Raw genomic sequence first — 12,375 nt, 5'->3', positions numbered from 1 at the left:
TTTGATATTTTAAACATGAAATGTAGAATACTGATATTTGAAATTATTTAAAAAATGAAAAGATACTTTAAATGTGAAATTAAAACCGCCAGCAGGTGGCAGCGAGTTACTGTTAAGTGAGTCATTGCGATTGAACCGAATCATTTAAAGGTTGATTCATTCAGTTACGAAACAATGTCATGTTGCTCAGAGACGCAAAACAGTACTGTGGCTGTGTTTGGAATGTTTTTTGTTGGTGAAATAGCGCCGAAATAGCACAAAAACAGCCAATATGCTGTCTAAAACGTAAGTATCTTGATGTTAACTTATTGTTTATTGAACTGTTGTATAAAATCAATATCACATTTGTAACCATGCTGATATTTTTAAGAAAAAACGGCACTCTTCGTGTGATAATGATTAACTATATGAATTGATATAAATTTATACATTTTCTGCCCCCTTATCTTGAATTATGTGATCACTCTTAATGCATATTAATATTCTGAATAATGCAGTGAAAGAACGCACTCTAAATGCGCACGCGCTCTAAAGCCTGTGTTGGTCTAACCAGACTTCATCACGCCTGTATGCACGCCTCTGTAGGTGTGTTTTGTTTGGTTTTTGCAATATACTCGATAGTGAAAGAACGCACTCTAAATGCGCACGCGCTCTAAAGCCTGTGTTGGTCTAACCAGACTTCATCACGTCGCGTATGCGTGCCTCTGTAGGTGTGTTTTGTTTGTTTTTTGCAATATACTCGATAATGTCATGATGTCTCACGAGTTCAGTATTTGCGCTAAACCTGCGCAGATTTGGCTTGCATGAACTTCCCCAAGAAATTAATTAGGCCTAGTGAACATAACTTACGAAAAGTAACCCGCCAAATTGGCTAGTGATTTGACAGCGTTCCCCGCCACAGCTGATTTTTACCCGCATTTGGCGGGTTGGTGGGTGTTAATTTCAAACCCTGTTTGTAATGTATATTATGTGTCTATTTGAGACATTTTAATGGACTGATAAAGGTAGCTGTAAAGTATTATTGTTGAAGTACAATGTCGTTTTGACCATAATAATGTACCAAATCTAACTCTTTTAAATATTACAGTTAGTATAGAAAAATACTATACATACATTTATAGGTGAAGTCAAACTCTGTGACGTCAAACTTCCCTGTGCAAAGGATCATGGGGGCCTGAAGTGCCCATCAGTTGTACCCTTCGAAATCCTTCATTCCGAAAGGCCCTTTGAAGTGGCCAGTTTTGAGCACTTCGGTTTGGACCGACCCTTCAATAATGCGGCCATGATTGTTTTCACTCCGAAGTGCCCTTCGGAGGGTGATATATTCCGCTTGGAACGCACCGACAGTTGAAGCAAATGTGCCGAATTGTGTCAAGGCTTCGAAACAATCAGACACCTGTCTCCACTGTGACACATACTGTAGTGGTCACTTGCACGTGTTGCTCTGCCTTGACAACGATTTACAAATGATAACCTACGTTGTTTAGGCTTATGTCAAACAATAAAGTGTGTCCACATCATTGTAAGAGCAATTACGATTTTTTTATAGTTGTATTTTTTAATTGATTAGATTTTTTTTATATATATAATGTGTTGAGTTTTTAACATGTGTCTACATGAGCTTGGTTTTGTAACCTTTAAGCTCCTCTTTGTGAATAATTATGGTTATTTTGGTCATGAGAAGTGAACATTAATAAAAGAAATCAAGCCACAATCTGTCACATTTGTTACATTGTAAGATTTTTATTTTGCCGCCTGTCGGTCGAAACGCTTGTGAACCGCACCAAAGCTTAATTTAGCCATTGTCACGTGACATGGGTGTTTTGAATCACACTTCGGAGCAGTGTTTCGAAACATCTATGCTTCGGGATCTCGACACTGCGTCGAAACGTCAGTTTAGCGTCAGCCATCCCTATATAAATCTTGGAAGAGCCGGGACAATTTTTAATATAACTCCGATTGGATTCATCTGAAATAAGAAAGTTATACGCCTAGGATGCCTTGAGGGTGAGTAAATCATGAGTTTAGTAACAACGTGAAATGTAAAATATACCAGTTAGCAGGTAAACACTTTGCAAAATAATATTTGCAAAACTAGTAGAACATTAAAGAAAGCAGCATGGTTTCCACTGTTAAACAATGCACAACTCAGGTCACTTTTTCCAGTGCTGTTCAACACAAACACAGTTTCACACCAAAGATCAGGCTGATCTGTCCTGTTTTTGACAGTGGTGACTTTAAACTTCTCATATGGAGGAATCAGCACCTCTTTCTCATCGGGATACTTAGAGTATTTTGTCAGATTAGCACCTTCACAAGAGTCTTTGTTAGTGTAAACATGAATAGCGACTGAATGAATCTGCTGCAAGTTATCCTCTGCTTTCTTTGCATTCTCTTCACCTTCTTGCCAAGTCTTATTGAATTCAGCTGAGCCAGATCTTTCCTTCTCTAGAAATGTCTTCACCAGATTCGCCATTTTCATAGTACAACCATTATATTGGTCATCGACAGAATTTGGTGCCATATCCAATGGAAATATCTGTCCTTCAACAGTTGTTCTGTGATCCTGCAGCATCAGGAATCATAATGATCAATCATCAGTATTCATGTATGTAATATTCATACTAAAACACAAGCTTACCTGTCCTAGAGCAGCTAAAATGAGAAAGCTTCAATGAGCAGCGGCATCTTGATTGTCAAATCTCCAGATCTAGAGAAGCACAGATTCTGAAAGTCAAACAAAGCAGGGTTTAACAAATGCTATATCTATAAATGGAAAGCAATATTTACATAGATTTTTACAATAAAACTGTTATATTGCCCTTTTAATTTAAACCCAAACGTACCTAAAAAAAATGCTTTTCTCTTTTGTTGTCAGATTGTGAGTTTTCTTTTTGTTATTTTTCAGGTGCTCAGGAGCAACGTCAACAGCAGCAGCTGCTCTGTGATCCTGCAGCAACAGGAATCATAATGATCAATCATCAGTATTCATGTCTGTAATATTCATACTAGAACACAAGCTTACCTGTTCTAGAGCAGCTAAAATGAGAAGAAGAGCAGCATCTTGATTCAGTTGAATCCCTCAGATGATCTAGTAGATCTAGTGAAGCACAGATGCTGAAAGACAACCAGAGACACAACAGGGTTTAGCAAGTACAAAATATTTCACAATAGGAACATGTACATACATACCAACATATATAAGTTTTAAAATCATATTCATTCTAGTATCAGAACTGTTTGAAACAGGGGCGTAGATTACGCGGGGGACGTCTCCCCCCCACTTTTTATACCACGTAAATTCGTCCCCCGCACTTTTTCGGGTAAGTGTGTTCGCATAGAGGTTTTCAAGAGCTGGTGTGAATAAATATCGATTTAAATTCAAACAGACAGGATAGCCTGTGCATGATCTGATGTTCTACGCCCCTGGTTTGAAAGAATCACGTATATAGTGTTTTGTTGACCTTTTTAGTTTAACCCCAAATTTACCTGAGAATACTGTTCTCTCTTGTTGTCAGATTATGTTTTTCTTTTTGTTATTTTTCAGGAGCTCAGAAGCAACGAGAGGAGTAGATCAGAAAAGTCAGTCACTCACAGCCAGACAACAATTCAAACTAAGAGATGAGGAAAGTGGCTTTTGTATATCACAAATGTCATCTTGACGCATGTAGTGCATTTAAAATGTTTAGCTTACCTTGACCCAACACCAAGAACCCTCTTTAATTCAAAAAATCCGCCTGGATATTTAGAAAGAATGCAATCCTTTATGAAATTGTTCAGGAATGTGATGTAAAGATTCTGATGTGATGTGACAGAACCAAAACAAACCGCTTTGTTCAGAACAAAAGTGGTTAAAAGTGGCTTCTAGACCATTTATTACAAACTTCACTAGCTAAAACTGAAGTGGAATTTGAATTTTTGGTGGCGCTATAGGTTTGGAGAAACTGACACCAAATTTGGTCAGATGATTTTTCAGAAACTGCCCTAAAACTGTGCCAAATTTAATAACATTTTACCATATAGTGCTGCCTGTTAATAGCAAAGGGATCAGAAGAATAGTAAGAAAACTTATAGATACAATAGATGCCAATGCAACTTTGATGCTTGGCCTCTAATACTGCACTTTAAAAAGTCAAGATCATACATCAAGAATCATACATTTGTGTAATAGGTGGAGACACACCAACTATAAAATGCATCTGTATCGGTTTCTCTGAAGTGACAAAATGGCATTAAAAAGTATGAATGTACCTGTATCACAACCCAGTCATGCAGTTGTGCTTGTTTACCTTGTTTACCATAATCCTAAAACTTGGGGTCCTTATATTCAACCCATTTTCCATAAACAATAGGTGAAATGGTGGACAAAACGCCATTCACAGTTGTCAAATCCTGGCATTTGTACATGCAAAATTAATTTGATATATAATTTACTTTCATTCTACTTTTAAAGGATAAGATTACAAAAAAAATTAAATATAATTAAAATTGTATCTTGTGTAGTATGTTAGAGATAAATTATCCATATCAAGGTTTTCCTCACAGGATAATGATTTTTCATAATTTTTCCAGTTGGTCACATTTATGTTCCCACCATAACATGCTGTCACAAAATGTTTTGTTATCAAAGAGAATTATGAGAGAAAGTAAGGTGCTTTGAGAGATTTATTTGGTTAACAGAAGCTGAATGTGAATCTGATAAAAAAAGGACAAAACGCCATTCACAGTTGTCAAATCCTGGCATTTGTACATGCAAAATTAATTTGATATATAATTTACTTTCATTCTACTTTTAAAGGATAAGATTACAAAAAAAATTAAATATAATTAAAATTGTATCTTGTGTAGTATGTTAGAGATAAATTATCCATATCAAGGTTTTCCTCACAGGATAATGATTTTTCATAATTTTTCCAGTTGGTCACATTTATGTTCCCACCATAACATGCAGTCACAAAATGTTTTGTTATCAAAGAGAATTATGAGAGAAAATAAGGTGCTTTGAGAGATGTATTTGGTTAACAGAAGCTGAATGTGAATCTGATAAAAAAAAAAAGCTTAAGCACTCTAATTTGTCTGTACAATCCGACAAATGCTGTAATTCAATATAACAAGACAATCAATTTTCAATAACAACAAAAAAACATGTAGTACCTACAGGTTAAATGGTTAGTACTTAAACACATAACAAAATAATGTTAAAATTACTATTAAAATTATTATTTTTTTTTTTTTGTGTTTAACCGATGTACATTTGTAAATTCAAATCACTTTGGTCTGTGCATATCATAGTACTTTGATATGGTCTTGGATGGTTTCTTGAATAGAGCACAGTTCAGGTCACTTTTTATTCCAGTGCTGTTCAACATAAACACAGTCTGACACTTGAGATTTTTCTGATCTGTTTTTGTCTTGACAGCAGTGACATTAAACGTCTCATAAGGAGGAATCAGCACCTCTCCCTCATAAGGAACCCTAGAATATTTTGTAATATTAGCACCTTCACAAGTGCGAATTTCAAAACAAGATACATTTCCAAAACTGTGTGCCCTGCCAGGAAAAACAGAGGAGGATGTAAATGAGCCAAAACGAATGCCTGTAAAATCATGCTCATTAAATTTAACATTTGTACCACGATAAGTATAATAGCATTTATTTTGTTGTTTCTTCAGAATCTGTATCGCATCTGTTAACAGAAAGTAAAGGGAATACCATTTGTATGTCATGACTGTGTAGTTTTTTTTGCCATTACGAGTGTCATTGTTGAATTGAACATATATTTTAGAATTTGGGTCAGTGTACACCCAGATAGCAATTTTATGTTCTTTTTTTAATTTTCTGAAAATATTCCAGTTACGGGTAACATTCTTTTCAGCATGTTTCCAAGCATTTCTAAAATCAGTTGAGTTATTGAGTTCCTTCTTCAGATAGTTAGTCCTTACATGATTTGACATTTTCTCTCTACAGCCCTTATATTGGTCATCAACTGAATTCAGTGCCATATCCAATGGATATATCTTTCTTGCAGCAGCAGCTCTGTGATCCTGCTGCAACAGGAATCATAATGATCAATCAACAGTATTAATGTCTGTAATATTCATACTAGAACACAAGCTTACCTGTCCTAGAGCAGCTAAACTGAGCAGAAGAGCTTCAATGATCAGCAGCATCTTGATTCAGTCAAATCCCTCAGATGATCTAGTAGATCTAGTGAAGAACAGCTGCTGAAATACAACCAGAGACACAGGGCTTAGCAAATACTTCATATGTATATCACTTCAGTAAGAACATGCACATAGATTTGCCCAATAACCTTGACCTTGTACTTTACCCCCAAACTTACCTTAAAAGATTCTGAGTTTTCTTTTTGCTGTTTTTCAGGAGCTCAAGAGCAACGAAGAGAACATCCGAAAAGTCAGTCGCTCACAGCAAGACAATAACGACTCTTCAAACAAACAGATGTCGAGGCTGAAGTTGCTTTTTATATTGCTAATAATGTGTGTGTGTTTTCTGAAATATAACAGCTGAAGTGTGATCTTGTTGCATTCAGCTCAGCTAAACTGTTGAGCTCATCTAGTGCAACACTTGTGAAGGTCTGCGTGTAGTTTCACACTGGACTGACAAAGGCTAAAAAAAAACATTACACTTCAAGCAATTCTGACTCTATGAAAGTTACAGCTGGAAGACATTATCAGAATTAAACAAAAGAAATACAAATTACATTATTCCCAGTCCCAGCCTCCATCTCTTCCGCCCTGTCAATTCTTGTATCATCTCTACTGTCTCCATCTCAAAAAAAGGCCTTACAAATAATATTTACAAATTTTGTATAAGACTATGAATGTCCTGCAAAATATGTGGAAACACTTAAAACAGGAGTTATCAACCAGTGCTGGCAATTTAGCAACTTTGTGAATAAATAGTGACTTTTATTCCTTTTAAAATGATTAGCAATAAATCAAGTGACTTTTTGGATTGCTAGTTAACACTAGGTCAGTCACTATATATCATACTCGTTTCGTTGTCTGACAGAAAATATGTAAATAACAACAGCTTTATTTGACATTCACTTATATATTATTAAAATACAGTGCATGACATCATCTAGCAACATTTAATGACTTTTTGAGCAGGCTTTAGATACTTTGCATAGTTCACTGAGTCGTTGTTTCCGAAAATTATAGTTCCAATGAACATTTGCACATAGCTTCACAAAATTCTGTGGTTGGAATGACACCTCTTGACCTGTGGTTAGAAGCATCTTGTTTGCATGACATGTGGACTTTATAAATCCTTACCTTGAGCAAAATAAGCAAGCTGACATTCAGTACAATCTATACACTGTAAAAAAAAATTCCGTAAAATTTACGGTAAAAAACCGGCAGCTGTGGTTGCTGGAGTTTTACCGTAAAAAATACGGTAGCAACGTTTTAGGTTTTACGATTTTAACTTAAATTTACAGTTAAATACCGTAATTTCATTAACTGATATAATGTTAATATACCAACCTTATTGAAGTACTGAAATCTGTTTTGTACCTTTGTAATACACTGATAACCACCAAATGCAGGTGGTGATGAGAAAGTCACATGATGAACCAAAGCCCATCACAAGCAGCTTTTAAATAATAACATATATAGAAGGTGCACAGTGTCATTCACACAAACACCAAACACCATCATGGTAACACACATGAAACTGAAATAATGCAATAAACATTAATTTAACAACATTAGGTGTAACATACAACCCTAATATACAAAACTGATAAAAAAAACTAAGAAGAAACATAGTTATTTCAACAAAAAAAACATCAAATTTGAAATGTAAAGCAGGGAATTCTGGGAATGTCAATTTACGGTTATTCACTGTAAATGATACGGTCTTTTTCACTTCCAAAAACGGTATACTACCGTAAAATTTATGTCCAATACATGTAATGTCCAATACAGTTTTTCATCGTATATAGTAGGGGAATTTACCGTTAACCGTTTAACAGGATTTTACCGTAGCATTTTTACAGTCTTTTACCGTTAAATTCACGGTCATTTTTTTACAGTGTAGCTTTAATTTCTAATCTATGTGACCCTGGGGCACAACACCAGTTTTAAGTCGCTGGGGTATCCAAATATTGTCCTAACAAACCATACATCAATGGAAAGCTTGTTTATTCAGCTTTCAGTATATAAATTCAGTGTATAAATCTCAGTTCTCAAATCTCGAAAAATGGACCCTTATGACTGGTTTTGTGGTCCAGGGTCACATTTACAAATTTCATTTATGTCTTTTAGTTTGTCAAGAAATGTGAGCGCCCAGTCAGATATATTTAGGTTTTCTGAGAAGCTTTGCATCTGGATATGAAACTTTTAGGCTCTTTGCTCCTGATTTCAATGCTTAATATCTCAGCACTTCTTACTTTCTGTACTTCTTTCTCTGAACTTTGATGTATTTTTTTTATTTTTTATGCCAAGTTTTTTTTTTTTTTACACAGTCAGCAGTAAAAAAAAAAAAGTGTTGATAACCAAGACCACAACAAAGTTTACACTGTATTTACTTCAAGTTGCAGAATTTGCAAACCTCTTATAAATGAATAGAAAATTAAACAGCTTACATAATATTAAGGTTTATCATTTTCTGAAGCACCTCATTTTACTGATCATTTGTTGAAAAAGACAATATATAAATATATATATAGTAATGAATAAGTATACGTTTGAAGAGACCCATTGTCGTTCTTGATATTTCATTGTTTAGGCTCCTTATGAAAATATGATAAAGTTTTATGTTTTTATAACAAGAATTACATAGAGAATAGAGTGTGTTTTAGAGTATGCTTTTATATAATTTCTTCATGTAATTAGAATACAATTTTTGCCTACTCAGTTGTTTCCCCATACACAGCTTACAGAGTTACATGTTAAACTTGATCAAAAGAAGACAAAGCAGAAAAATTAAATGATTGCTAACTTTTATGACACTACAAAGCGTCATTACTGATTTACTTAAAAGCTTGTGAAGATCGTTTTTTTATTTAGAATTAATCAAACAATCATATATTATAACAGAAGCAACGTTCACTTTGAAGAAACAGTGAATGAAGATTTAAAGTTTTGCCCTGTCTTGAACTAGTTTTGCATCAACACCACAGTTCAGGTAACTTACTGTTCCAGTGCTTTTCAGAGTGAACACAGTGTCACACCAGGCACCTTTCTGCCCTTTCGTCTTGACATCAGTGACTTTAAACGTCTCATATGGAGGAATCAGCACCTCTTCCTGGTCAGGGTACTTAGAGTATTTTATCACAGAAACACCTTCACAAGTTTCAATTTCAAAACAAGATCTAGGTCCGAAACCACTTGCTACTGCTTGATCAAACGAGGAGGACGTAAATGAGCCGAAACGAATCTCTTTGTTCAGAACGTCCTTAGCAAATTCAACTGGAGTACCACGATATGTTGAATAGCATTTAGTTTGTGTTTTCTTCAGAATCTTTGTTGCATCTGTTAACAAAAAGTGAAGTGAATACCATGTGAATGTCTTGTCTTTGTATTTTTGTTTCTCACTACGGACAACGTTATTGAAATTACGATATACATCAGAATTATTGTTAGTGTACACATAAATGGCAACTGAATGAATCTGTTTCAAATTATCCTCTGGATTCTTGGCTTTATTTTCACCATCATGCCAAGTGTTATTAAATTCAGCTGAGTTACTGATTTCCATCTTCAGATATTTAGTTTTCACCAAGTCTGCCATTTTCTCTGTGCAGCCCTCATATTGGTCATCAACAGAATTTGGTGCCATATCCAATGGATATATCTTTCTTGCAGCACCAGCACCTCTGTGATCCTGCAGCAACAGGAATCATAACAATCAATAATCAGTATTCATGTCTGTAATATTCATACTAGAACACAAGCTTACCTGTCCTAGAGCAGCTAAAATAAGCAGAAGAGCTTCAATGATCAGCAGCATCTTGATTCAGTCGAATCCCTCAGATGATCTAGTAGATCTAGTGAAGAGCAGATGCTTAAACAACCTATAAACAAACACAATGCAATTAAACCTGTGACATTCACTGATTGAAGAATTATTTACTTTTACTTTAAGCCCAAACTTACCTGAGAATACTGTTGTCTCTTTTTGTCAGATTCTGTTTTCAGTATTTTTCCGAAGTTCAGGAGCAACAATGAGATTAGAAGATCAGAAGAGTCACAGTCAGACGACAACGACTCTTCAACCCAAAAGATGGGGAAGTTGCTGTTTTATATCACTGATAATGTGTGCGTGTGTTGTGGGATATAACAGCTGAAGTGTGTTAAACAAACTGTTGAGCTCATCATAATGCAACTCTTGTGAAGGTCTATGTGCGGTTTCACACTGGACAAACTCTGGGCTTCTGGTTAGACGTGTAACAAGGCTTAACACGCCTCAGGCTTTTACCCAGATCAGTTGTACTTTGAGCCATTCTGACTCTATAGAATGATAGAGATGCAATACAGATTCTGAGTTGGAATTAAATTAATGTGATTCAGTTTAGTTTGCATCATCATTTCTTGATCTGGTCTAGAGAGGAGTTTCATCAGTTTTCATTAGAAAAGGACAATTTTCTCTTTTTCTGTTTATTGTATATCTGTTCACCAAAGAGTAATACTTTGTTATCATGACAATGATGCATAGTAGGAGAAAATTTCAAGGACATTTCTCTAATCCAAAGATAACGAACAACGTCTATTTAAGGGGTGATAATAGATAGATGAAACATACTGTTTCAAATCTACCCGCAGTACAATCCTATTGTGTCAGACGCTGTCTAGGCCTTGACATTTAGGATGAAGTGATAAAGGCCACAACTGATTCTGACAACACAACTAGTAACTGAATAAGAGTTGATTAATGATTAATTCATGATTATGTGAATGAGCTACTCACTTACTAATTAATTAATTAATTAGTTTGTTTATTTTGAATTTGAATGAAATTTGAAACTGTTGTTCAACATTTTAGAGATTAACTATTTCCAATTTGAATTTTTAATCTTAATTTGTCAGGAATTTACTAATGAACTGTGCATGGGTAATTTCACTCCTAGATGCTCTGCTATTGAATGGCTAATTATCAGATGAATATAATAAAGAACAGGAATAAAATGAAGAGCGGAAATAAAATATTTTTTTGTAAAATTATATCTTTTAAGGAATTTTAAGGAAGGAATTTTAAATAATATATTCGAATTATTTAAAATATTCGAAATTACTGTAAAAAAAATTCCACCTATTTCAATTTTAAAACTTAAGTTCAGTTGCTGTCTTAAAGTTTTAAATATAATCCGCTTGGTTGTACAAGTCATTTAAATTTAAATTACATTAAACTACGGTGGCCGAGAGAGCTCAACGGACTGCAACTTCAGAAAACACATGCAAATAGAAAAAGCACCAGCAAATTAAGAAAACATCTTCATCAGTTTGACAGCACATGTGCTTCAAATACTCGCAACACAATCAAATACAAAAACACACTGCAAATGCTAACAACACAAACAAATAGAGAAACGCGCTGTAAAAACTCACAACACAAACAAAGAAACTCGCTGCAAATGCTCACAACGGTTGTGCTGTGAGCATTTGCAGTGCGTGTGTTGTCAAATTGATGAAGATGTTTTCTTAATTTGCAGGTGTTTTTTTTATTTGCATGTGCGTTGAGCTCTCTCGGCCACCGTATTAAACCAACTTAAAAAATTAAGTTGAATTTCATATAACATAAAAAAGTTTGAACAAAAATTGAAACTTATTTTGATGAGTTAAAGTAACATAAAATGTCTCCAGGTTACGCATGTAACCATGGTTCCCCGAAGGAAACGAGACACTGCGTCGAAACGCTGAGGGAGCGCCTCCAGCGCGACCATGCTCTGAATCACATGTGTAATCAGTCCAATGGATGGGCGAGACGTCACGGGCGGGGTGACGTAGTGACCAGGAAGCATAAAAGCACGTGCGGTGAAACCGGCGTCAGCTTCTAGGAGTGAAGCAAGCGCTGGCAAGGATGCCGGAAGTATGGCCCTGAGACACAGCGTCTCGTTCCCTTCAGGGAACCATGGTTACATGCGTCACCTGGAGACGTTCCCCTTCAGGAACTCGAGCTGCGTCGAAACGCTAAGGGAACGAGAATGCCCACGCCGCCAGACTTGCAAATCCCTGCCTAGTGTGGAAGAGCACAACTAAGGCGAGAGAAAGGGGAGCCAGGAGTGGCTAAAATAGGCGGGGCCCCCAAAGGAGAGGGGAGATCAGAGGACTCGAGGCTATGGAATAGCATCCTGATTCACCACTTAAGCATAAGCTTCTCTGGCCGGAGGCCTCGGCCTCAGCGCACCGC

The 12,375-nt window shown here is 35.8% G+C and overlaps 2 protein-coding genes across 2 annotated transcripts; both read right to left on the bottom strand.

Moving 5' to 3' along the window:
• Window positions 1-5,267: 5,267 nt before the first annotated feature.
• Window positions 5,268-6,170, bottom strand: LOC107716249 (NAD(P)(+)--arginine ADP-ribosyltransferase 1-like). The gene is made up of 2 exons (XM_016522632.1): window positions 6,120-6,170; window positions 5,268-6,044 (listed from the first exon to the last, which is right to left on the bottom strand). Exons 1-2 carry the CDS (start codon window positions 6,168-6,170, stop codon window positions 5,268-5,270), a joined length of 828 nt encoding a protein of 275 aa, XP_016378118.1.
• A 2,932-nt stretch (window positions 6,171-9,102) lies between these two features.
• LOC107716248 (ecto-ADP-ribosyltransferase 5-like) lies at window positions 9,103-10,189 on the bottom strand. Its single transcript, XM_016522631.1, has 3 exons — window positions 10,125-10,189; window positions 9,928-10,042; window positions 9,103-9,852 (listed from the first exon to the last, which is right to left on the bottom strand). Exons 2-3 carry the CDS (start codon window positions 9,976-9,978, stop codon window positions 9,103-9,105), a joined length of 801 nt encoding a protein of 266 aa, XP_016378117.1. The 5' UTR covers window positions 9,979-10,042; window positions 10,125-10,189.
• Window positions 10,190-12,375: the final 2,186 nt, after the last annotated feature.

Source organism: Sinocyclocheilus rhinocerous, unplaced genomic scaffold, assembly GCF_001515625.1.
Source record: "Sinocyclocheilus rhinocerous isolate Xijiao unplaced genomic scaffold, SAMN03320098_v1.1 scaffold960, whole genome shotgun sequence".
In the NCBI taxonomy this organism is placed as follows: Eukaryota; Metazoa; Chordata; class Actinopteri; order Cypriniformes; family Cyprinidae; genus Sinocyclocheilus; species Sinocyclocheilus rhinocerous.
The sequence above is the reverse complement of the archived record's forward strand: the minus strand, read 5'-3'. Positions and strand labels throughout refer to the sequence as shown.

What these genes read in the sequence shown, in the direction of transcription:
- LOC107716249 (XM_016522632.1), bottom strand. Translation starts at nt 6,170, where the DNA reads ATGCTGCTGATCATTGAAGCTCTTCTGCTCAGTTTAGCTGCTCTAGGA. An exon ending in GTTTAGCTGCTCTAGGACAG is followed by an intron (nt 6,045 to 6,119) that starts GTAAGCTTGTGT and finishes CTGTTGCAGCAG; the next exon opens with GATCACAGAGCTGCTGCTGC.
- LOC107716248 (XM_016522631.1), bottom strand. Translation starts at nt 9,978, where the DNA reads ATGCTGCTGATCATTGAAGCTCTTCTGCTTATTTTAGCTGCTCTAGGA. An exon ending in TTTTAGCTGCTCTAGGACAG is followed by an intron (nt 9,853 to 9,927) that starts GTAAGCTTGTGT and finishes CTGTTGCTGCAG; the next exon opens with GATCACAGAGGTGCTGGTGC.